This window comes from Tupaia chinensis, unplaced genomic scaffold (genome assembly GCF_000334495.1).
Source record: "Tupaia chinensis unplaced genomic scaffold, TupChi_1.0 Scaffold148874_1, whole genome shotgun sequence".
NCBI classification, from domain to species: domain Eukaryota; kingdom Metazoa; phylum Chordata; class Mammalia; order Scandentia; family Tupaiidae; genus Tupaia; species Tupaia belangeri.
Window position 1 is genome coordinate 1,564,450 of NW_006208722.1, and position 26,484 is coordinate 1,590,933.

At 39.7% G+C, this 26,484-nt stretch overlaps 1 protein-coding gene across 1 annotated transcript; it reads right to left on the bottom strand.

Annotated features, from left to right (window-relative positions):
- Positions 1 to 2,847: 2,847 nt before the first annotated feature.
- On the bottom strand, positions 2,848 to 24,571 carry TRIM69 (tripartite motif containing 69). Its single transcript, XM_006170738.2, has 7 exons — positions 24,353 to 24,571; positions 18,401 to 18,877; positions 17,049 to 17,144; positions 13,603 to 13,836; positions 12,808 to 12,830; positions 12,598 to 12,722; positions 2,848 to 3,437 (listed from the first exon to the last, which is right to left on the bottom strand). The coding sequence occupies exons 1-7, from the start codon at positions 24,356 to 24,358 to the stop codon at positions 2,893 to 2,895; spliced, it is 1,506 nt and encodes a 501-aa protein (XP_006170800.1). The 5' UTR covers positions 24,359 to 24,571; the 3' UTR covers positions 2,848 to 2,892.
- Between the last annotated feature and the right edge of the window lie 1,913 nt (positions 24,572 to 26,484).

Below are 26,484 nucleotides of genomic sequence, written 5' to 3' on the forward strand. Positions count from 1 at the left end.
TTATTTCTTCTATGAGTGAGCAAGCGAGAGAGACAACAATCGAAGTTAAATTAAACTTCCAGTCAATTTTAGATCAAATTTAGATCAAAAGTCAGATTTTGGATCAAAGAGACTTAATTTAGAATTTTGATTTTAGACATGCCTGTTAAAGATGTTAGAAAACTTTCCTCTGTATTGGGGTTCCTTTCTGTCTTCTTTTTATGTTTCTGTTATACCCTTCAAGACATCAAGCAAGGTTCCAAGGACAGAATGGGTCCTCACCACATTCTGACTGAAGTGAATTCATTACAAAACGAAGTAATTTCTTAAATGTATCTTTGATCATATTATGGATGTTTAACAAAATCAGCTGTTATAAATGTATTCGTGTTGTACACGCTAATGCTACATGAGTGTTATCCGTAGTATATGTATTCTTTCCTCCGTTAGGATAGATGGCACAGAACCCTTGTACTGCTAAAAGATTCTGCTAATTGTAATTTCAGTGGGCAGGCCCTAGAGAGTCTCCCGCCTCTCACCTCAAACTGTTGGATATTGAGAATGAAGTCCATTTACAGGAGGATTTCCAAAAACAGTTCATCAAGTAGAAAGAAAAAGCTAGAAGATAAGTATAACATTGTCAAGAACAATGTTTAAATTATAGGCAGGAATGTTGAAAAAGGACATAGTCACAATAAGTGAAGTACTTAAATGTATCTGAATATAGAAAAACAAGTGCTCTTGGGACCAGCAGTTGGCATAATGGCTATGTCGCTGGACTCCTATGTGGTCGACCATGGTTTGAGTCCCAGGCCCGGTGGCTTAAACTCATGGCAGGATGCGTATGCATGTGTATCCAAGATCTCAAGAAGAAAATGAAGGACAAGGAATTGCGGTGTGGCCACCCCTGGGTGATTTCTCGCTTTCTCTCTCTCTGTCTCTCTCTGTCTTTCTGGCGAGTGCACGCGCCCTATAGCAAAAACCTCTCAAAAAAAAAAAACAAAAAAACAAACAAAAAAAAAACTTTTTATGTTTCTGTTATACCCTTCAAGACATCAAGCAAGGTTCCAAGGACAGAATGGGTCCTCACCACATTCTGACTGAAGTGAATTCATTACAAAACGAAGTAATTTCTTAAATGTATCTTTGATCATATTATGGATGTTTAACAAAATCAGCTGTTATAAATGTATTCGTGTTGTACACGCTAATGCTACATGAGTGTTATCCGTAGTATATGTATTCTTTCCTCCGTTAGGATAGATGGCACAGAACCCTTGTACTGCTAAAAGATTCTGCTAATTGTAATTTCAGTGGGCAGGCCCTAGAGAGTCTCCCGCCTCTCACCTCAAACTGTTGGATATTGAGAATGAAGTCCATTTACAGGAGGATTTCCAAAAACAGTTCATCAAGTAGAAAGAAAAAGCTAGAAGATAAGTATAACATTGTCAAGAACAATGTTTAAATTATAGGCAGGAATGTTGAAAAAGGACATAGTCACAATAAGTGAAGTACTTAAATGTATCTGAATATAGAAAAACAAGTGCTCTTGGGACCAGCAGTTGGCATAATGGCTATGTCGCTGGACTCCTATGTGGTCGACCATGGTTTGAGTCCCAGGCCCGGTGGCTTAAACTCATGGCAGGATGCGTATGCATGTGTATCCAAGATCTCAAGAAGAAAATGAAGGACAAGGAATTGCGGTGTGGCCACCCCTGGGGGGTGATTTCTCGCTTTCTCTCTCTCTGTCTCTCTCTGTCTTTCTGGCGAGTGCACGCGCCCTATAGCAAAAACCTCTCAAAAAAAAAAAAAAAAAAACAAGTGCTCTCTTAAATAGATAAAGAATGGAAAGAGAACTAAAAAAGGAAGAGAAAAATCAGAGATTTGCTAGACTACAAAGTATCTTGAGGGAATTCAAGACAAGATTATAAACTGGCCCAGACCATTTTCTACTTTTTTTTCATCAAGTGTCTGGAGCAGGTTTTAAAAATTGCAGTAATAACTTCTAACAAAGAAATAGAGATGAAAATTTACATCAAAAGATAATCAAATAGAAGAATGCCTATCTGAAAATTCATCTCAAAGAGTCATTATATGAAGAATAATGATAGTAGGGTAGAATTTCTGGGCACATTTGAAAAGAGTTCCTGAGCATCACAAACTAAAGTTGCATTTTGCTCCAGTAACAATAGCATGATGATCACTCTCTTAAGAGTGGCTTTTGTGTCATAGAAGACCCCAGAGAAGTCAAATGACAACTTGGAAGTCTCCAGTAAAATCCGTTTATAGGACAGGCCTCGTAGTGCAATGGTTAAGCGTTGCACTAGGGAAGCTGGATCCCACGTGACTGACCCAAGGCTGGCCCTGGCAGCTTGCAAAACACACCAGGCATACATACCATGCCCAGGATCCAGAAGGGATGGAGAATTAGAGAGAAAAATTTATGGTGTGATGGTCCCATTGAAGGGCACTTTCTCTCCCTTTCTCTCTCTGAGCACTCACACACCCTCTGGCATTATTTTTTCCTATAGAGCACGTGTGCTTGCCAAACAGAGACTGGACAGAGAGGGAGAAAGTGAGAAGTCATTGGCCAGAGGTGAAGGCCATGCTGCAATCCCTTCTCCATTCTTCTCTCAGGATCTTGGGCTCTTGTACCACCATGCCTGGCGTGTTCTTCAAGCCACTGGTTCAGGACTCAAACCATTCAGAGAGCCATGTAGGATCCGGCTCCTCAGCCACCATGCCACCTGCTGGTCCCCTCTGACATTTTTTAAAAATACATTCAGTATACTGAAAATAGAATTTTGATTTGTTCTTCCAGAGTTCCCCATAAATTGAGAAGAGAATTCAATGAGACTGGTCAACTATTTCAATACCTCTTTAATAATCCTCTGAATTTAAACAATAGTATGACTAATCCTGTGGATGCACTATATGTAATGGTTCTTTATTTTCTCCACCATCATTAAGGCAGGGGCAGAAGTAGGGATAAAGTTTCTCCATGAAAGTGCTGCTGAAGGTGTAAATGTGGGTCATGGTTTTCGCGTTGTAGAAGGATACCTGCCCTCCTTCATAATCCAGGTATATGCCCACCTTGTCGAGGTTGTTACTCAGCTTCAGACTGCAAGAAGGCAAATCCAGAGCTTTCAAATCAGTTTGATTCCTTAGTCTTAAAAGCCAGAATCCTTGCTCAGGAGTTAGAGGACAGCTGCCCTTCCTAATGATGGATTCCCTGACGACTCCCAGTGTCCACTTGGTCTTCTTTGTTACTTCTACTTCCCAGTACCATTTTCCAGATGTGAAACCGTCTAAACTCAGCACAGCCACACTAGAATCAAACCTCTCTGGATCATCGGGCATTAACTGCTTAATGTCACCATGCCACACACTGGTTCGGTTTTTGGAGAGCACCAGATTTGGGTGAGCTGTTTTAGGGTCCAGAGTTAATGGAGATAGGCCTAGTAAAAACAAAGCAAACAAAAACAAGAGAAAGCAGGACATGAAAAAACTGAGGGCTGAATGCAAGTTCCCACAGTAAAAGACAGTATTTATGTAGACACCAATGCTTTATCTCCTGTACACACAGGTTTTTAGACAGGCGTTCAATTACTTTGAGATCTGGAGTAGTTTATGCCACTGCTGCTCACAATGTGGTCTGCAAACTACATAGTTACCAGTCTGGGACAGAGGATAGTACAGAAATTGAGAGTAAGTTTTTAGAAACTTTCATAGCAATGTGACAGTGGCTCTACATTAGTTGCATCTAATAATTATAACTTGGGACTTGCACTTTGTAATTTCTGTTTTTTATTTTTCTAGTTTGCTATAGAGTGCATGCACTCATTAGAGAGAAACAGAGAGGGAAAATGAAAAGTCACCTTCTCAAGGGAGATGGCCATGCCACAATCCCTTCTACTCTATTCTCCTCTTAGGATTTTGGACAACACGTTCATGAATCTGGCATGATTTTTAAGCCTTCAGATCTGGGACTCAAACCATGCAGCTAGCCAGCTGCCTCAATCTCCACACTCACTGCTGGCCCACTTGTTTTTATTTTTGTTTTTGTTTTTTTTAAGAGAGATTTTTGCTATCAGGCTCGTGCGCTCACCAGAGAGACAGAGAGAGACAGAGAGATAGAAAGCAAAAAATCACTCCCCAGGTTAGATGGGATGCCGCAATCCCTTCTCCTCCATTCTCCTCTTAGGATCTTGGGCATACATGGACATATTCCCGGCTTTGAGTTTAAGTTGCCAGGTCCGGTACTCAGACTGCAGTTGACTATGTGAGAGTCCAGCGAAGTAACCATTATGCCATCTGCTGGACCCTTGTTTTTGTTTTGTTTTGTTTTTTAATTTCACTTTTTCATGTAATTAATTTATATTCTAGTATTCTTCAAAAGTATCAGTCCATGACAAACTGAGATGTAAAAAGCTGGCCCTTCATTACAGATAGTTTGACAAGCATTGATTTAAACAAATCAAAGGGCAACACTATAAGAAAGAATTTCTAAATGAAAAGATGTTAGAAGCAGACCAGTAAGAAAATGACAGAAAATCTACATGTGAGATAATTATACCTGGGTATGAAATTTGATAAGGGAAACTGTGATAGTAGCTATTTGTGTTTACATCGTGGACACAGGTATATTTGTTGTTACTGGATTTATTTATTTTTTTCCTTTTTGATTGCCAGAGGGTCCATGTGCTTGCCAGAGAGGGAGAGAAGAAGGGAGAGAAAGCACGCCCTAGTGGGATGTGGTCAATCTCTCCTTCATTTCTCCATCCCCTCAGGATTTGAGACATTCACACACATGCACCTGGCATATTTTTCAAGCTGCTGAGGCCAGGATTTAAACCACAGATGGCCTTGTGGGATCCAGCTACCTACACACAGTGCTTGTTCACACACATGCACGTGGCATATTTTTCAAGCTGCTGAGCCCAGGATTTAAACCACAGATGGCTTTGTGGGATCCAGCTACCTACACACAGTGCTTAACCACTAAGCCATGGGACCAGCCCAGCTTTTTGGATTTGTCTATCTTTCAAAGTGAGATCGGTCCAGTCCAACTCTTCCAAAAACACTACTTACTTGGACTTAGTGTAATAACTTTTTACTCTTCTATTTCCACTCCGGCCCATAACATGACTAATATCATGTAATACTTCTATTCAGCATACGCTTATCACACCCGATTAAATCCAGAGTCCTTACGGAGCAAACAAGACCCACATGATTTTTTCACCTCTCTGTTGAGTTGTGGGAAGAATCATGACATATTTTTTTCTGATTTTGTATGTAAAAATACATCATGACTCATTCCTACTCTGGAGATTTTATACTTTTTTTCCTTATCCCAGAACACTCTTTTCCCATAGATTCACTCCATATTGGGCTTATGTTTCAAGAAGGCCCACATGAACTGAAAGCCACCTTTTGCCTGCCAATACTTGGTGTAAAGAAGAATCCCTCATCCCCACTATATACAACTTCGAGTGTTATCACTAAAGGTACTGTCGTTGAGATGAACGTGAGCGAGTTGGGCCTTGTGACACAAGGAGGCAAGGTTATTTGGGGGAAATAATGCCTAAGTTACCAACAGTCCTGAAAATGATGGATGCATAAATGCTGTCTTACTGGTTTGATAGCAGTTGCATACAAGTAACTCCTTGTGATTTTCGAAGATGATACACCAGTCTGGAAAACCATCATGACTGATGTTTCTGAATATAGCTGGTCTTACATGTTGTCTGTAAGTCATCAAAAGATTATTTATTAAATTGTACAAAAACATTAAAGTGGCCTGGTTTTACAAAAAAAGAAAAAAGAGGAAATAAAAAAAAGAAACAATGCAAGCAAGGAAAGAATGGGAAAACATATTTAAAGTGTTAAGTGTAAAACAATTTTAACCAAAAATACTATATCCACCAAGATTATCCTTCATATAGGAAGGAAAGGTTAAAAAAAAAAATTCTCAGATAAACAAAAACCGAAAGAATTTACCTACTTCTCTTTGAGAAGTTCTGAAGGAAGTACTATACCAGGAAAACTACAGATAGACACATAAGAGAACAAAACATGACCAAGAAAAAGCCAACTTAATGGTAGGGGCATGTTCTGAAATATCAATAATAATGTTGAATGTTAACAGAAAGGTCAGACCACAGTGACACTGTAAACTCAACAGAGATTACATGAGACTGAACTAGTGAAATAGAATTCTATGACTTTTTTCTAAAACATTACTAATTTTCTTCCATGCTTTGTCTTCCAGATTTAAGGATTTTTGTTTTCTTTTGAGTTGTTGGGTTCAGCAATTTGTTTAAAAAAATTATTATTTTACTTGAAACATAAAGTTTTGAGTTGTTGATAGGTTCAGGAATTTGTTTAATTGAATAATTGAATTTTTTAAATTGAAACATAAACTTTTCTCCCTTCCTGACCCCTGTGCAACTGGTAAATATTTGTGAGCTTTCTTATTTTGTGGCAGAATGGTTATTTGCATAAGTTCCATAATACAATAGTATCTGTTGCCTTGCATCAGAAATTGAATTCTTCCAGAGTTTCATGCAAATAATGGACAAACTGAGAATAACCTTAGTAAAGGGGAATGGAGAGAGAAAAAAAGTTTCTGAAGAAAATTACAGTGTACCTGTCACTAGAGTCAAGCTTTGTCCATACTTTTAGTTTAAGATCTTTAGTGAATCAATAAAATGCGAGAAAAAAAAAAGTTTAGTATGGAAGGGAGGGAGGGGAAAGGGGAAGGTAAAAAATGGTAGTTTGCTTAATTGACAAAAAATGAGAAGCTATTTGCTAATGATAATGTATATAGTAATATCTTTGTCTTGACTGACATAGTATTTGTGTTGGAAAAAGAAGTGTATACTGTAAAGACATGTGATTAAATGTAAATAATTTTTTAAAATTGCAAATAAGCAGGGCCAGCAGGTGGTATGGTGGGTAAGGGTGCTGGATTCCCACATGACTGACCCCAGTTTGAGTCCTTTGCTTTCTCACTCCCCCTCTGTCCCACCCCCTCACTATGTCTCTCTCTGGTCAAATTTAAATAAATAAATAAAGTTAAATAAAATAATTCTTTTAAACAATTCAAATAAACTAAAAGGTGATGGGAAAAGACCAATCTAAAGAAAAGCAGAGTAACGATATTAATATTACACTACAGAAAAAGGAATAGCAACTGGCACAAAGGTGGGCATTTCATAATTATAATGGAATTGAGTTATCAAAAAGCCATAATAGGCCCACCCTCCATGGTGCAGGAAACTACATGGCTAACCTGATATGTAGTCCTGGAAGCTACATAGCTAACCTTGGGTTCAGATCCCCAGCTGACCTGAAATATTCTGGATGCATATGTACAAGATCCTGACTAGCTGTAAGGCTGGGGGAAGGAGATCACTGTGATGAGACCTTGGGAGTACTTTTCTCAAGATACGGAGAGAAAAGTTTAAAAAACAAAAATAAAATGGGACCAGCAGGTGGCATGGTAGTTAAGGTGCTGGAAACTCCCACATGGTTGACCATGGTTCAAGTCCTGGACCTGGTGGCTTGCTTTCTCACTTCCTCTGTCTCTCTCTTTCTCTCTCTCTCTCTCTCTTTCTCTCTCTCTCTGTGTGTGTGTGTGTGTGTGTGTGTGTGTGTTTGTCTCCCTCTGTCAAATTAAAAATAAATGAGTGAATAAATAAATTTAAATAAATACATAAAAAATCAAAATAAAAAGGGTCATAACAATCATAAGAATGTATTCACCTAACAGTAGAGCTTCAAAATACATGAAGCACATTTAGGATTTTTATGACCTTTTGATGACTCAATTGGTAAATTGTACTTTATCAAAATTAGAAACTTTTGCTTCTTGAAAGACCCTGTGGGTCAGACAATTGATTTGGTGCTTAAAACAACTAGATTCCACATGGCAAACTGTGTGATTTGAGTCCCAGATCCCATAGCCTGAGAAACACACTGGGCATGTGTGTGTGCTCAAAATCCTGAAAGGAGGAAGAAATGAAGTAGAAGGGATTGTAGCTTGACCATCCCTCATGGACAGTGCTTTTTCACTTTCTCTGCCCACTCCCCAGCAAGTTCATAAGACCTTTGGCAAATTAAGAGAAAAAAAAGAAAAAGAAAAACAAGAAGAAGAAGAAATAAAGACCTTGTTATGAAAATGAAAAGGCAAGCCACAGAGAGAAAATATTTTTAAAATCTTTATCTGATAAAGGAGTTGTATCAGTCAGAAATTAATAACAAAAAAAAGTAAAAATACAGACAAAAGATTGAATATACTTAACCAAAAAGATGTATGAATGGCAAAGAAACATGTGAGAAGATGTTCAACAGGATTGGTCATTAGAGATATGCAAATTAAAGCCACAGTGAGATCATACCATGCATAAAAAACTGTTTAAAATTAAATGATCGACAATATCAAATTTGGGGACCAGCAGTTAGCATGATGGCTATGTCGCTGAACTCCCATGTAGTCGACCGCGGTGGCTAAAGCTCACGCTGGGCGCATGTGTGTGCGTGCCCAGGATCTCGAGAGGAAAATAGAGGATAAGGGATTGCGGCATGGCCATCCCCCCTGGGGGGTGATTTCTCGCTTTCTGTCTCTCTGTCTCTGTCTTTCTGGCAAGCGCACACGGCCTATAGCAAAAAACCTCTCAAAAAAAAAAAATTGGGCAAGGCTGTAGAAAAACTGGGATTCTCTCATACATTACAATACCACCACTTTAGAAAAAAAAATGATATTTGTTATAAAGTTAAACACATACTTAATAAACATTCAGCAATCTTACCATTAGAAATTTACCCCAAAGAAATTAAAATACAAAGATTTGGGGGTCAGCAGGTGGCATGGTAGCTAAGGTACTAGATTCCCACATGGCCCACTGTAGTTCAGAGCCCCAGACTTGGTGGCTTGAAAATAATGCTGGATGTATCCCATTTCTGGGTATCTAACCCAAAGGACAGGAGAATGCTCAGTCAGGAAAGCACTTGCACATCTATGTTTATTGCAGCATTATTCACTATCACTAAGACATGGAACCAACCCAAATGTCCACAAAAAGATGAATGGATGGAAAAAGTGTGACACATATACTCTATGGAATACTGCTCAGCTATAAAAAAACAAGACCCTGGCATTTGATAGAAAGTGGTCAAATACGGGGGACCAGCAGTTAGAGTAATGGCTATGTCGCTGGACTCCCACGTAGTCAACCATGGTTCAAGTCCCAGACCCGGTGGCTTAAACTCACATTGGGCGCATGTGCTTGCGTGCCCAAGATTCCAAGAGGAGAATGGAGGAGAAGGGGTTGCGGCGTGGCCATCCCCCCTGGGGGGTGACTTCTCGCTTTCTATCTCTCTGTCTCTCTCTGTCTGAATGTCTGACGAGTGCACGCGCCCTATAGCAAAAACCTCTTCAAAAAAAAAATAAAGAAAAGAAAGTGGTCAAATATGGAGGATCTATTGCTGAGTGAAGCTAGCCAGGATATGAAAGAAAGATATTGTATGAATTCACTTACTGTATACCAACTATCTGCATTTTATGGTAGAGATCGAAATATTGGAGGGCATAAAAGCAGTGAAAATAGTTATGAATGCTGAAGACAGTGTGGAATGGGGTAGGGGCAGGGGAAGAAGGAAAGAATATAGAGAAGGATAGCAAGAGAACAAATAGAGGCGTGACATTAGTTGGACACAGAAATGGTTTATTTTCTGTTGATGATAACACGTGTAGTATTCTCAACTGGACTGGTCTGAGAAGTATTTCATGTTGGATAAATTCTTTGTACAAGCCAAATGATACATAGGACTGAATGTTTAAAAACATGAGAATTGGGACCAGCAGATGGCATAAAGGCTATGTCACTGGACTTCCATGTAGTTGACTGCGGTTTGAGTCCCCGACCCAGTGGCCTAAACTCATGCCAGGCGCATGTGCATGCATGTCCAAGATCCCGAGAGGAGAATGGAAGATAAAGGATTTTGGCATGGCCATACCCTCTGAGGGGTGATTTCTCACTTTCTGTCTCTCTTTCTAATGAGCACACATGCCCTATAGCAAAAACCTCTCAAAAAAAAAAAAGAGCGAGAGAGAGAATAAATAATAAAATAATAAGCTGAAAAAATGATGAAAAGCTATCTGATGATGATGATGTGGATAGTAATGTCTTTGTCTTGACTGATATGCATGGTAATTGTGCTGGAAAAAGAAAAGTAATACACTGTAAAGATATATGTGATTCAATGTAATATAAAAAGATTATGATAATAATACATTTTAAAAATCACAGCATGGAGACTATGTTGGCGATCTCTACCCCAGCCCCCAACCTGTCATGAAAGAAATGGAAGAAATAATTAAAAATAAACTTAAAAAGGGAAAAAAAAAAACACAAAGAAAAAAGAAAAGAATGCTAGACGTGAGTGAGTACGTGTGTGCCTAAAATCCCAAGAGGAGAATAGAAGAGAAGAGATTATGGTGTGGCCATTACCCCTGGGGGTTGATTTCTTACGTTCTCTCCCTCTGTCTTTCTCTAGGAAGCACATGTGCCCTATGGCATATATCTGAAACAAACAAAACACACATACACAAAGATTTGTCAATAAATGTTTAGGTGACTTTATTCATAATAAAGTTTCCAAACTGGAAACTACCCAAATGTCCATCAGCTGGAAAATGAATAAGCAAATTGTGATATATCCGTAAAACATGATTATTGATATTAAACAAGATGAACCTCAAAAAACATTATGCTAAGTGGAAAAGAAAAACAGACACAAAAAACTACGTAATGTATGACTTCACTTACATGAAAATTTAGAAAAACACATCTAAAGTAAAATAAAGCAGATCAGTGCAAAGAAGGGATTGACTGCCATGGGTCATGTGGAAACTTCTTGGGGTGATAGAAATTTTCTGTATCTTGATTACCGAGATGTTTGCATACATGTATATATTTGTCAAAACTGGCAAATTTTACTCCATGTTAATTATACCTCAATATAGTTGATTTTTTTTCTATGTCAATTAGCTAAAAAAGGTTCAGTGTCAATTATGGGTATAGATTTAGAATTTTCATTAAACCAGTAACTACAAACAATAATAATGAGTCTGTCAGAATGCTCTCTTTCCTTCTATTTATGTCCTTCAGGAGTATTTTAACCTTTTCTTTTATTTTTTCTTTTCTTTTCTTTTCTTTCTTTATTTATTTATTTTGCCATAAGGCATGTGTGCTCACTGGGGACAGAAAGAGAGTGAGAGAGAGGGAATGTAAGAAAGCACCTTCCAGGGAGAATGGCCACCACACCACAACCCTTCCCCTCCATTCTTCTCTTGGGATTTTGGCCAAACACACATACACACCTGGCATGTTTTTCAAGCCACTAAATCCGGGGCTTGAATAGTGCTGTCAGCCACGTGGGATCTAGCCACCTTAACCTCCATGCCCTCTGCCAGACCAAGTGTACATGATTCTATAAAAACTTTATTTAGAATTTGGTTCCTTTTTAAAAAGTTTATTTCTTCCATGATTGAAAGAGAGACCACTCCAGACAGGATCTTGATACCATGATTTGCCCCCAGCCTCAGCCAGCCCCAGGTCACAGGTATGCACATGCCTAGCATACTCAGGGAGGTCTCTAGACATGAACCCAGAACGATCTCATGTGGGTCACCCTTGCGGAGAGTTATATTTACTGCTGCACCACTGTTCAGCCCCCTAGAATTTTATTTCTATGAAGATTTTTATTTAGAACTTTATTTAATATTATTGAAATACCATTTGTGTTCTCCTGATCAGCTCAGACCCTTGGTAAACGTGTGAACTCAAAAACTTAGTGTTCTGATTAAGCACATTTATTGAAATAATTCATTTTCTTTTGAAGCACTAAAGATCTCTAAACAATCTCCTAGGAGTTTATATTCTATGCTATGAACATTAGCACAAGAAGACCTGTAAAAACCCTGTGTCCACATAAAGAGTGTGTACAGAAACCTCCTTCTTTAGGAAAAGGAAGCCCCAGGGATTTATATGGCTGATTTATCAAGACAAGATAAACTTTCTGCTATTGTAGATAAAACAGTCAAACAGATCAAAGGCTGAGAAATAATTCTAATATATTCTTATAACCATCGTGGTACCAGAATAAATTCAGTCATATCAGCTAGCCTCCTTTTGACTAAGCTCTTTCTTCCTGCCCCAGCCTCCAAAGAACTAATAAGGGTCACAGAAGAGGTTCCACAGGGGAACCAGCAGTTAGCGTAATGGCTATGTCACTGGACGCCCACGTAGTCGACCGCGGTTCGCATCCCGGACCTGGTGGCTTAAAACTCACGCTGGGCGCGTGTGCGTGCGTGCCCAAGATCCCGAGAGGAGAATGGAGGAGAAGGGATTGCGGCGTGACCATCCCCCCTGGGGGGTGATTTCTCGCTTTCTGTCTCTATGTCTCTCTCTGTCTGTCTGTCTGGCGAGCGCACGCGCCCTATGGTGAAAAAATCTCTCTCAAAAAAAAAAAAAAAAAAAAAAGAAGAGGTCCCTCCGATGAAACATAGATTAGGAACCCCAGAAACCAGTAGTTACCACCCACTGATACCTGGAGACAGAGTGGAGTGCATTTCCTTCCATATCATGTACTGGATGGGACCTTTGAACTGGCCTGGGTTCAGCTTTTTGGAGATAAGCTCTCTGGGTGCCAGTGCATTTATTCCTTTCTCCAAACTGTAGGGAACATAAATTATTTATTCTTAGTTATCTTCCAAGAACTGAAGGAAGGATTTTAGAAGTACCATAGGGAAACACTTACCTATCCAAAAGAGCTGTGATGTCCTAGAGGGAGAAAAGAAAAATGGAGACATCAGATACTTGTTCATCAACTTCAGAAATTTCTCTGGTTGATAGTGGCCACCACCAAAATTTGATCACCAAAATTTGATCACTGGGGTCCTGCCCGTCTCCACAGACTCTTCTCATCCTCTATGTGCTTTTTTCTGACCTGCATGCCAGATCTAACCCAGGATAAACTGGCCTTAGTTTGCTCAGATTTGCTAGAGTTCCCTTTAATCAGGAAGAAAAGCCAGTAAGACAGTAATTAAAGTTAAGCCATTCTTAATCTATCTTCCAAATAGTCTCAAAAGAAAAAATACAGTGGATATTCCGGTCCCAAGGCCCTATTTTCTGACTCTGACTTATCAAACTTCTGTGTGCTGAGGCGGTAACCAATGCCACTTCAGAGGTGACGTTTCATTTGACAGCTTTTCAGACAGGTCAATGTGTGATTTCTGAGAATCAAAGAGACAACTCGGATCACGACATTCTTATTTATGAGAAATAAAGCTTCAAAATTCTTCACGTAAAAAAAAAAACCACATGATATTATTAATGCATTTTTATTATTTTGTTTCCTAGGAGGGTGAAAAGTAAACCTTGCTGAGCATAAAGCAAAAGTAACCTGCTTTTCTTCCAGAGAATCTTACAAGCACTATTGCAATTTCGTTTTGTATTTCCCCCTCTCCCTTGTGGTGAAAAGCCACTTCCAATCCTTCTCAACCCTCTTCCTCCCTGTAAGTGTTCCCATAATCACATCAGAATGGAGTCTCACTTTGAGGAAGTCGAAGGAGTTCTGCTGTTCCATCCGTGCCTGAATGCTCACCAACATTTCCTTGGCTAGGTAGCATTGCTCCTGAAGCTGGTTCAGATTCAGCTCCATCTCTTCATTCAGGATTTTCCCTTCTTCCCGGAGCTCATTTAAAAAGTCCTTTTCTTTGCTGTGCAGGAACTGATGTAGCTTCAGAAACTCCAAGGACACATGTTGCTGCAGATGTATCTTGTTTTCCTAGAAACCTCCATGACCAACCGTGGTTATTATCGAGACTAGCACTTGGGGAGGGGGTTCACACCAACGACACTCACACGATGGGAAATACCGTCACAGGAAAATGCATACAAATGGCTGCCGAGTATCAGCATCCATCCTACGACTAAAAGTAGATCTCCTGAAAGTAGCCCTTGGGGAGATGACATCTTCTTTCATAGCTAGTTTAATAGCTCAGGATGAAATGTCAAAAGTGGTCTCTAGGCCCCTGCTGTAGTATTATGGTAGTACCCAAGGCCATATTAAATAAGACTGTGGAGCTACTCAAACATTCTAAAGTGAATAATAATACCCTCCTGGGTGGGTAAATCAATATCTACCAAGTTGTGCTGTTAGACTGGGACCATAAGGAGAAGGAGGCTGGAAAAACTCCTTATCTAGGAATTAGAACTAGGGGAATGGCACTCCTGCTGCCTAGACTATATACAAGAAGCAGAAAATTGATCCCTTGCCGCTCTTTTCTTAGATGACCTGAGCATCCTCACAGGTGAGTGAGTCATCTGACATCCTGGTTTCTCAGTTCCTCATCCTCCTCCTCTCTAGTTAATTTCCACCTTTATCTACTCATTCCCATAGTAATATATAGGATCTTCTCTGGCAATTGTGCCATCTTCTAAACAACTTTTTATGTTCCAAGCTCCCTAACTCAGGTACCCCTATCGGAACAATTATGGGACCTCATTGAAAGCTCCTGTTTATTGACCTCTTCATTACTATTCGTCCATTTCTATCTTTATATCTTTATATTCCCTCTTATCTAGCTTGGATTTCATGGTCTACCATTATTATTGTACTTTTTTATTTTTTTATTTTTTTTTTTTTAGTTTCTACTATAGAGTGTGTGCACTCATGACAGAGAAAGAGAAATCACCCCTTCTGGGGGGATGACCACACCCCAGTCCCTTCTCCCCCATTCTTCCCTTGGGGTTTCACCAGGTCTGGGACTCAAACCACAGTCAGCCATGTGAGATCCAGCAGCCTTAACCTCCACACCACCTGCCAGTCCAATGTTATTGTACTCTTATAATAGTCTCTTTTAAAAATTTTAATTATTTAATTTTATTTAATACTACTATTTTTAAAATTTTGCTATAGGGCACATACACTCACCAGAGAGAACGAGGAGAAAAAACAAGCCACCAGGTCCAGGACTCAAATTGTGGTCGGCTATGTGGGAATCCAGTGCCTCAGCCACCACGCTACCTGCTGGCCAGACCCTTAAGATAGCCTTAACTCCCTTTCTCTTCTCATATTTTTCTGGTTTCCCTTTTATCTGTCTTATGTATTTCTCAGTGTTGTTTGTTGGCTCCACTTCTTCTAACTAACCTCTAAATATTAAAAGTACTTGCTATTCTGTCCTGGGTTCTTTTTCCTTCTCATTCTATGCTTTCTTTCTAGATAATATCCTTTCCTCTGCTTTAAATACCATCTATGTTGACTTCTTATCCCCAGCCTATACCAGTATCTGAGTTCTAAATTCCTCTATCCATCTGCCTGTTTGACATCTCCTCTCAACCCTCACATCTAATCAGTTACCATATCCAAATAATTTTTATCTCAAAGCATATTCTCAAGCTGTTTATTTCTCTGCATCTCTGCTGCCTTTCTAGTCCAAGTCACCATCATTATTCTCTGGGGCCACTGCAGTAGCCTTCTAATCATTGTCCATAAAGCTACCAGAGTGATATTTTCAAAACCCACTAATAACCTCTCATTATGCAGAGGGTTAGGTTCAAAACTCTTAACATGTGCACAGGGTCTACATGACTGGGCCCATATCTGCCAATAACATTTTCTCTGTGAACTTTTCCATATGCTTTTTCCTCTTTGTAGAACATTCTTCCCCAGGCCATCTCCTTCATATTCCCCTCATCTGGTTCACTTGGCTAAGTTACTTATTCTTCAGTTCTCATTTTTTATTAAGCGACTCGGAACTCACCCATCTTCCAGACTAGATTAGTTTCTCTGTTTATTTGCTTTCATGATACCCTATATTTTTATTTAAAGTACTTATCACAGTGGTTATTTTATTGTTACTGATGGCTTATTTAACTCACATTTGACTTCCTCCCCCAGAATGTAGTGTAACACCTGACCCAGTCAATAAATATTTGTCGAGTGAATGAATGTTGACTCTAATAGGTGAGCTAAGAACTCTTACAGAAGGTTTAAGATTCTCTGTAGACATTATTACTTCCATCTATCCTTCTTCTTTTCCTGAATCTACATATTTCTTCTTCCAGATGTCAAATGCCAGAGAAGGCTCTCCTCCATAGAATAATTAATGAAGAAATAGAACACCCAATTTAGGTCCCCCAACCTAGGAAGAGATTTGCCAAATCTCTAACCATCTATATCATCCCAGAGCTCCTGTAAAGTTGAAAGTATAAGCAGTAGCTTTATTTAGTTTAGGAGCAGCTGAGAAAGATCAAATCAGACGGGACAGCCAGCAATCTGAGAGACATTGGGCCAGAAGTGCCTAGTTATAAGTCCAAAAGAAACAGAAGTATTTCTTTGCATATAGGAATCATTAGTGATTTTTCTGGTAAATTCTATATTTTACCATAAAGGGAAAGACCAGACAGATCTCAATGACACATCAATTACCTCATGATTGAACTATGGAAAGGATTAACATATTAAAAGAAAAGTCAGGGCCAGCTTTCTCAGCTTGAGTGTAGTGCACCGAGGGCCAGATCCCACATGGCAGACTGTAGTTCAAATCCTGGCCTGGTGGCTTTGAAATATGCCAAGCATGTGTGTGTGCATCCCCAAATTCTGACAGGATAGAGAAATGGAGGAAAAAGGATTGCAGAGTGACCATGTCCCATTGGGGTTTGCTTTAGCTCTCTCTCTCTCTCTCTCTCTCTCTCTCTCTCTGGTAAGTGCACATGCCCTCTGGCAGAAAGAAAAGAAAGAAAAAGAAAGAGGGTAGAAAGAAAGGAGGAAAGAAGAGAAAAGTCAATCTAGTCTGTTGATCAACTATTGGGATCCTATTCCACCACTATATTCCTTCTTCCCTGCCTACAATTGTCAGTCTTTAAATTCCATAACCTAGGTGCCATTCAGTGTATTGATAATATATGCATAGGGATCTATATGCCCACCTAGCTGAAGTTACAGGGAGGGTGTATGCCAGTCCTACTTTATAATCCCTAGACCCTGCACCTCACCTTGTAAGCAGCAATAGCATCTTTCTGCATGTTCTTCAGGGACTGTAGCTCCTTCAGGGTTACCTCCAGTTGACTCTGACGGATGGCAAGTTCCTCCTGGGAATACCAAACAGAAGTAATCCACACCAACCTGGGAGATGACAGGCCATAAAGAATATTTCCCCTAAAGCCCCAGTGCCAGAAAAATTTTAAAAATAAAATAAAAGCAAGTTGTTGCTGCAAAAAATCTTTCCGTTTCCCTGTATCATAGTTCCTATTTTTTAATAATTGCAAAGAAAATTATAAACAGCAAAAAGACTTAGTTTTGCCCTCTTTTTAGCTAGCTACAGGGGTTTGAAGAAGGTAATGGAACACTGTGTGTTTTCCACCTTGGTTACACTATTCTCACCACCTGTATTTTTAATTATATTATCTCTCTTGGAGCACCCATTTTTTTCTGCTCATTCAAATCCAAGTGATTTCCCAGTTCAGGTCCTATCCTGTTCTTTTACTATACACCCCTTGGCTTTTTTCACCTTTCTTTAATTGTCTCACAGGTTCTAAACATGTATGCATTTAGAAGTGTAATACATATTATTAATGTAATATATTTAACGCTCAATAGTAGACTTTCTTATATTGTTTTTATTGGTTTATTTTATTTTTTATTTACTTTTTAATTTTCTTTTCTTTCATACACTCAATCACATTATTTAGCTTATAAACTGAATATTTCAACATATGAACATTTCTTCCTAGTCTAGTTGATAAAACTATAAAATATCTTCAACAGATAATACCACATTTCTTTGTCCCATTAATTCTTTCCCTCTCTATTTTTCTTCTAAATATCCTTCCTCAGACCCTACTCTTTCACATACACTATATCTGGTATTTACATCCATTTACTGTGTTTCTATATCCTTTAGTCAATCAGTTTCAGTCACAGAGTGTGGACACTTGGTATATGTTAAGTGGGGACATACAATGTCTCTCCTTCATAGCCTGACTTGCTCCACTTTCTGTCAAAAGTCAGGTTTTTTTTTTTTATTTAACTTGACAAAATTTCAAATTTTCATAACAAGAATAATATCTTATATATTCATAATTCCACACAATATTTTGTGGCATGCTATCATGGCAGAGCTTAGGTAAATATCTGGTTGTAAGAATAAGCTACAGCTCCTCTGTTTCTCTCCCATAAGCAGCAACTTTAGAGAAAGAACTTTGCAAGATATGATGTATTTTCTGAGCACTCTGAGCTTTCTAACTGTCATTTGAATAAAGGGGTGGAGTTGGAAGAGAAAAGAAGCCCTCCAAAAGATTTGTCCCAGTTTTCCTAAGGGATTGCTTAAGACTCGGGGCTCACCTACCGTAAAGAAATGAACAGCATCAGAGATTTTCAGGAACTCCTTAGACTGCTCCACAGACAACCGAGCATCCTTGCATTGAAAGCAGACCAGTTTCCCATCTGGCTTGCTGAACAGTTTCAGGTTTTCACCGTGCTCTGGGCACTGTGGCTGGCCCTTGAGTAGGGGTAGCTTCTTAATCTTCTCTACCAGCTTCTCCAGTACAAGGTTGAATGTACAGTTGCTATATTGACATATCATTTTACACTCAGGACAGAATGTTTCCTTTGCATGCAGCTTCCAGAAGCTTTGAATACAGGCTTGGCAGAAATTGTGGCCACAGCCTAGCATCAGTGGATCACGAAACCAATCATTACACAGTGGGCAGTGTAACTCCATAGTAATATCTTGTATCACCACTTTAGAGGGTATGTGAGTGGGCGAATCATTTACTTCAACATAGTTTCCTGGACTGATGTCAGAAGAGGGGGTGGGGGATACCTTTAGAAAAGAATAGCCAAAATGAGTTCCTTTTTTTTTTTTTTTTGGAGAGGTTTTCGCTATAGGTCGCATGCGCTCGCCAGACAGACAGAGAGAGACATAGAGACAGAAAGCAAGAAATCATGCCCCAGGGGGGTGGTCACGCCGCAATCCCTTCTCCTCCATTCTCCTCTCGGGCTCTTGGGCACGCACACACACGCGCCCGGCATGAGTTTTAAGCCACCGGGTCCCGGATGCGAACCGTGGTCGACTACGTGGGAGTCCAGCAACATAGCCATTACGCTAACTGCTGGTTCCCATGAGTGACTATTTTGTTGCCCATCTCAGCATTCCAGGATGGTGGGCTCCATCCCTGAAGGAGCTGAATGTGTTGCATCTAGAGTAAAAGTACTATAATCTCTCCTTTGGAAGTGATCCAGCAAATTCAGTGTTTTATAAAGTCATGGTTTATGACACTATTTAAGCTTTAAAAGAGAACCAAGGTAAAGAGTTAACCAGAGAAATGTATTTTGTTGCACATGTCTCTCTCCACCCATTTCTCACATATATCAACTTCTCTTTTACTAGTTATTGCCCTTACTTTTGTTTGATATAAATTAATTTAAAAAAGAATTAGAAGATAAATCAGATTTCTCAGTCAGTGGCATAATATCAATAGTCCCTCCCTCACTTTTTTTTTTGACAAAACACATATTACAAAAATATACAGAACAATTCAGATTCTAAGTGTGTAGCACATTGACTTCACAAAATGAACACCTCTTTGTAATCATTGTATTGATCAAAAAACAGAACATTACCAACATCTTAGAAGTTCCCAAATGTCTGCCTCAAGTCACCTAAGCAAAATTGACCTCTATCCTGACTTCTTTCTTTTTTTTTTTTTTTTTTGGAGAGGTTTTTGCTATAGGGCACATATGCTCCCCAGAAAGACAGAGAGTGACAGAGAGACAGAAGCAAGCGCAGAAGCCCTAAAGCAAAAATCTCTATTTAAAAAAAATAAATCAGGGGCCAGGAGGTGGTATGGTGGTTAAGGATGCTGGACTCCCACATGGCTGACCGTGGTTCTAGTCCCAGACCTGGCAGCTTGCTTTCTCACTTTCTCTCTCTCTCTCCTCCTCTCTGGGCCAATTTAATTAATTAACTAATTAATTAATTAAGTTAAATAAAATACTTCTTTGGGGAAAAAAAGATTTCCAGGAGGTGGAGGAGCTTGGCACAGAATGGACATAGCACAGTCATAAAAGAACAGAATCTAGGAAGCTAATTTTTTTTTTTTTTTGGAGAGATTTTCACTATAGGGCGCGTGTGCTCGCCAGACAGACAGAGAGAGACATTAGAGACAGAAAGCGAGAAATCACCCCCCAGGGGGGATGGTCACGCCGCAATCCCTTCTCCTCCATTCTCCTCTCGGGATCTTGGGCACGCACGCACACGCGCCCGGCGTGAGTTTTAAGCCACCCGGTCCGGGACGCGAACCGCGGTCGACTACGTGGGAGTCCAGCGACATAGCCATTACGCTAACTGCTGGTTCCCTAGGAAGCTAATTTTTAAACCAAAGGCAGAAAGTGCAGAGATGCTAGGTGGACAGTCAGTAACTTGGTAGAAACAAGAATTATAGAGAAAAACAAATGTGGTGAGTGGCTGTCTTACTAACCATAGCACTGCTCTTTAGCTCTTTGTGGGTTCCTATACCTGGCATGATGCCTTACCACAGAAGCTCAACAAATGTGTAGAAGGAATGAATATTTACCCTCACAGTAAGTGAGGTTACCTCTTTGCTTTAGGTAATTTGAATCTCTGCTCTTAAAATGGACTTTCTACCCCACCACTCTATTGAAATTTTTTCTTTCCTGATGTGATATAATACAAAAAGACGAGAGGAAAAGCTAGAACCTTTCATGAATTTGATTCTGGAAACAAAGAGGAAATCAGAAAATTGATGGTAGTAAAATGACGGTTTGGTAGAGTGTACTAAACACTCATTTTAATGACACTCTTCATCTTCCTCTTCCTTTATGTATTTTATCTGTCCTTTCATCCCCGTGATGCAGTAGAGCCCTAGTTCTGCTTCTGACCACTCCTCTGCATTGGCTGGTTTCGCTTCCTCTTCTCATTCTTTTAAGTGTAAACTATCACCACGGTCGTCTTCAACTCTCTTTATATTCTTCTTCCCAGTAACCCATTTATTTGATAACTTCATATACAGCCTCTAAAGTGCTGATTCCCAAATCTGTACCCCGTGCCCATGATTGGGCTCTTGAAAATCAACAAGACGGAAATGAATTCATTGTTGCTATAAACCAGTTCCTCTTTTGACTTCCCTGTTTCTGCCTACTGCACCATCCATCTCCCAGTTCTGAATCTGGGGTTATCTTTAGATAGTTTATTTTCTCCATCTTTCTCTATCATCTTATCAGTTGCAAAATCTAGTAGTAATGATAATAATTGCTAACTCCCCTCTGCCTGAAAAATCTGTTGCTTTTTATAGCCTACCAAACTAAATTCTGTGTGCGTGTGTTTTTTTTAAGGGCCCTAGAATCAGAATTTTCTACAACAGTCAAAAAATTCATATTTCTGGTCTCGTTTCCCATGAAACTCTTATATAATGAAAACTTTTAAGTTACAATTCTTTTACATATTAGTAATTCATTTGTTTCATTAACTAAAAGGTGAAAAATATTTTAAAAGATCACTTCATTTTTTTGTACCAGTCTTAGGGGACAGTTCTGTGAAGTGAAGAGAAAAGTACTCTGTTTATTCCCCACCCTCTCAATACGTGCCATGAGACTAACGCCAGAAAACCATGCCCTCCAGGCAATATGCAAGTACAAAAAAAAAAAAAATCTACATTGTAAGTCAGTCAGAGCTATCTTAAAAACTTTCAGGGCAGGATGCATTCCGAATAAGATGAAACTAATGGGAGAACTTGGCCAGTTGGAAGTGATCTAAGAGAAAGGGTACCTACAGGAACCGGTTTATAATCCTGGTAAATACAGTGTCTTGAAGGTAGATGTCACTTAGAAATTTTATTCAATGTGTTTTTAAAATATATTTAAAGACGATAGTAATGAATAATAGAGGTAATAGATAATGGGATTTCACTTTGGGGTGATGAAAATGTTCTGGAATTATTGGATTGTCAGAAAAGTCATGATGTAGTTTTCTCTGTTTTTCTATGTAAAAATGTGCCATGACTTTTCCAACAACACAATAGATAGTGTGATGGTTATATAGCTTTGTGAATATGCTTAGTGACTTTATACTTTAAAAAGATGATTTGGGACCAACAGTTAGCATAATGGCTATGTCGCTGGACTCCCATGTAGTTGACCGCGGTTCAAGTCCTGGACCCGGCGGCTTCAACTCACGCCGGGGCGTGTGTGTGAGAGCGTGCCCAAGATCCCGAGAGGAGAAGGGAGGAGGAGGGATTGCAGTGTGGCCATCCCCCCTGGGGGGAGGGTGATTTCTCGCTTTTTGTCTCTCTGTCTCTTTTTGTCTTTCTGGCAAGCGCACGCACCCTATAGCAAAAACCTCTCCAAAACAAGAAAAAAAATGGATGACTTTTATGTATATTTAATGTTACTTATTTATACTATGTAGTTGATTTTTTATGATTAATTAATCTTGTTAATTAAGGTTTTGCCAGTTATCCTAACTTTCAAGAATGTATCCTCTGCTATAAAACAAAGGATTAATCATATTAGCTAATATTCATTGAGCATTCATTGTGCAAAATGGTTTACACACGTTATTTTATGTAATCCTCATAACATCCCTATGAGATAGCAACTATTACTTCATTTTCAAGGAAAATGAAACTTAGAAAGGGTGATGTTTTCCTTTTTCTAAGGTTTTTGGCAAAGGGAGCATACGCTCACTAAAGAGAGAAAAAAAGAGAGTGAAAGGGAAAGTGAGAAATCACCCTGTGGGAGATGACTACACTGCAATCCCTTTTCCTCCATTTTCCTCTTTGGATTTTGGGCACACAGGCACACACTCTGGCATACATTTCAAGCTGCCGGGTCTGGGACTAGAACAGTGAACAGCCATGTGGACGTCCAATGACATAACCATTATGCCATCTGCTGGTCCCGAGAAACTCACAGTTTTTTAAACTATTATGTAAAGTGTCTATTTTTTCTGACTCGGCCTTAAAGAAATGAGTATAATAGGTATAGGCAGTAGTGTTCATTTTTTCCTTTAGAAATTATAAACAAAATACATGCATTCTGGTTTGTCTCAACAGATAAAGACAGAGAAGAAAGTAGGAGCAAATCTAAAGCTCCGATGATAGAGGAAATTAGAACCTGATCTTTTCTTTCTTTCTTTTCTTTTTTTTTTTTTTTTTTGCTATAGGGCCCATGTGCTTGCCAGAAAGACAGAGTCAGAGAGACAGAAAGCGAGAAATCACCCACCAGGGGGGTGGCCATGCTGCAATCCCTTCTCTTCCATTCTCCTCTTGGGATCTTGGGCACGCACGCACACGCACCCCGTGTGAGTTTAAGCCACCGGGTCCGGGACTCGAACTGCGGTTCACTACATGGGATTTCAGTGACATAGCCATTACACTAACTGCTGGTGCCAGAACCTGATCTTAATGATTAATATACTGAAATTAAGCCTTATAAGAAGTAGAAACCGGTGGAAATTATGTTAACTCAGAATCTAAGATTTCATGTATCAAAATTTCTTGTAGATGAATTTTAGCAAGTTTTTCCACTTTCTTTTGGTTAATAAACATTTTGTCTATCTGATGGCCAAGAAAACACTAAGTTCAGAAGGCTAACTTACTTTATCTTAGCTCTGAAGAGATCTTAAAGGGAAGAATTCAAATAAGTGAGAATCAACGATTTTAAATATAAAATGTCAAATGTGATGGTAAAATGAGCAAACCAAGTTACATATAATAATCTTGAAATCTAGAACTAATAAAGGATTACATTAGTAAGAAAGGTACATTTTACTATTGCATTTAATTTAATTTTTCTCAAAATGTTGTGGTAGATGGAGTTCATAACTTTCCTACCAGCCTCTCTAATCTATGTTATTCAAGGCCTAGAGAGCACCAAAGCTACAAACTATCACGAGTTAAATATTTTCCTGCATTTACTCTTATACTTTAAACTTCTTTTTTTTTTTTCTTGAGAGATTTTTTCGCTATAGGGCACGTGCGCTCGCCAGACAGACAGAGAGAGACATAGAGACAGAAAGCGAGAAATCACCCCCCAGGGAGGATGGTCACGCCGCAATCCCTTCTCCTCCATTCTCCTCTCGGGATTTTGGGCACGCACGCACATGCGCCCGGCGTGAGTTTTAAGCCACCGGGTCCGGGACGCGAACCGTGGTCGACTACGTGGGAGTCCAGCGACATAGCCATTACGCTAACTCCTAGTTCCCAAAATTCACACTTCTGTAATCCTGTTTTCTACGCTGTGCCTGGAAAACCTGCGAAATTACAGAAGGATAACTTACCTCCATGAAGCTCAGTCATCAGGCCACCACAGGGCAGAGGCAGACACTTGGATCAGAGCTCAGCTGGCCCAGGATGGCTACAGACCAGAAGCTGGGGACCTGGCAGTTTGCTAGGAATGGACTTGAACATGACAGAAGGAGGAAAACTTCAGGGACCAGAGAGAAGGGGTAAGGCCAGAGTGAGGTCTGGCAGATTCCGTGACAGTTTGTCAGTTGCTTTGACCATCATTTGCTTAAGAGAAAAAGAAAGCCTGATTGGAATGACTTATCTGCCTACCCTTTTTCTTTTTGGAGGGCATAAGAGGGCAGTCCACTTAGATTCAAGGCAGTAATCTAATCTTAAGGTTCACAGGACCCCCTTTCTGCTAGGCTGCTCTGTGAAAGAGGAAATAAACATTATCATCAGTCTGTAAGCCTAAGGATACGACATAACTACCTCACCTCTGCTCATAATCCCATCACAGCATCAGGCATCAGCTGAGTGACTTTAATATTTTGTCTCTCACAGTCCATTGAAACGGCCCTGACACTATCTCTGAATAAGTAACAAAGGCCTGGAAAACCCCAATCCCTAAGGAAGCCTTATTTCATACAGCTTTTATCAACAGTTTTAGCTCACAGAGATAAGCGCCTATACTGTGCTTCTGAGTGACCCATCAAGGCTGTCACCCAGCCAGTTTTCCTTGCAGTAATTCTTCTAACTCATATTTTCTTGAATGTCTAGCTGCTGTCTAGCTCTCAATGCCCACAATTCTTTTTTAAAAATTTTTTTTAAAAAATGATTTATTCAATTTTAATTATTATTATTATTAAATTTACTATAGCACACACATACTCACCAGAGAGGAGAGAGAAAGTGAGAAAGATAGCTGCCAGGTCCAAGACTCGAACCACAGTTGGCCACGTGGGAGTCCTGTGCCTCAACCACCATACCACCTGCTGGCCCCAATGCCCACAATTCTTTTTATGGAGAGATTTTTGCTATAGGGTGCTTGTGCTCACCAGAGAGACAGAGAGACAGAGAGGCAGAGAGAAAGTGAGAAATCACCCCCCAGGAGAGATGGCCACACCACAATTCTTTCTTCTCCATTCTCCTCTTTGGCTTTTGGGCACATACGTACACGTGCTCACCGTGAGTTTCAAGACACCAGGTCCAGGTCTTGAACTGTTAACCACTACACCACTTACTGGCCCTTTAATGTCCACAGTTCTTCCCCCTGTGTTTGGGATTACCTAAATATGCAATGCCTTTATGACTTTCCATATGTCCCTTCTTCTAGGGGTCTGCCCTTCCCATGCTCCAGTCATTATCTCTTCACCAAAATCTTCCCAACCCTCCCCCCAAGCCTTATCCACTCCACATCCCTTGGAGAAAATATTTTGCTGGCTTTATTCCAGAGTTTCCCAACATCACCCCGTTGACATTTTGGGACAGCCAAGTCTTTGTTGTTGGAAGCTCTCTTGTGAATTTTAAGATGTTTACCTCTGGCCTCCATACACTAGATGCCAATAACACTTGACTGGTCAGGACAAAAATGTCTCTAGACATTTTCAAATGTCTGCTGGGGGCAGGAGTTGAGAGTTACACCCTAGTTGAGAACCAGTGTTTGATGCATGTCTATAGCACCCTAGATTGTCATATAGACTTCTATAGTATTTCAGAATAACAGGATGTATTTCAGTTGTCCAGTTGCATGTCTTCCCTTCCAGGAAAGCTGTGAGCAATGGCAGGGGCAGTGCTGTATCTTGCTCACCTTGATAGTACATGGCACTTGTTGGATAAAATTCCTTGTCAAATAAATGGCTATGAAATGCTGTTGATCACCCAGAAACTGTAAGTCCAAATATTTAATTTTATCTTGAGTATTTTTGTTATTGGCTAAACATCTAGCATTCATTTGGTGTAGGTCATTGTGCCATATCTTGGAGTCTGCACATTATCAAGCTTTTATCTCAGAGGTGAGGCTGTGGACCTGGAAGATAGATGTCTTGTTTCTCACCTGGACCTGGTGTCTTGAAATTCACGCTGGGCACGTGTATGTATGTGCCCAAAAGCCAAAGAGGAGAATGGAGAAGAAAGAATTGTGGTGTGGCCATCTCTCCTGGGGGGTGATTTCTCACTTTTTCTTTGT

What these genes read in the sequence shown, in the direction of transcription:
- TRIM69 (XM_006170738.2), bottom strand. An exon ending in ATCACAGCTCTTTTGGATAG is followed by an intron (nt 12,723 to 12,807) that starts GTAAGTGTTTCC and finishes TGTTCCCTACAG; the next exon opens with TTTGGAGAAAGGAATAAATG. An exon ending in GCACTCCACTCTGTCTCCAG is followed by an intron (nt 3,438 to 12,597) that starts GTATCAGTGGGT and finishes TGTTTTTACTAG; the next exon opens with GCCTATCTCCATTAACTCTG.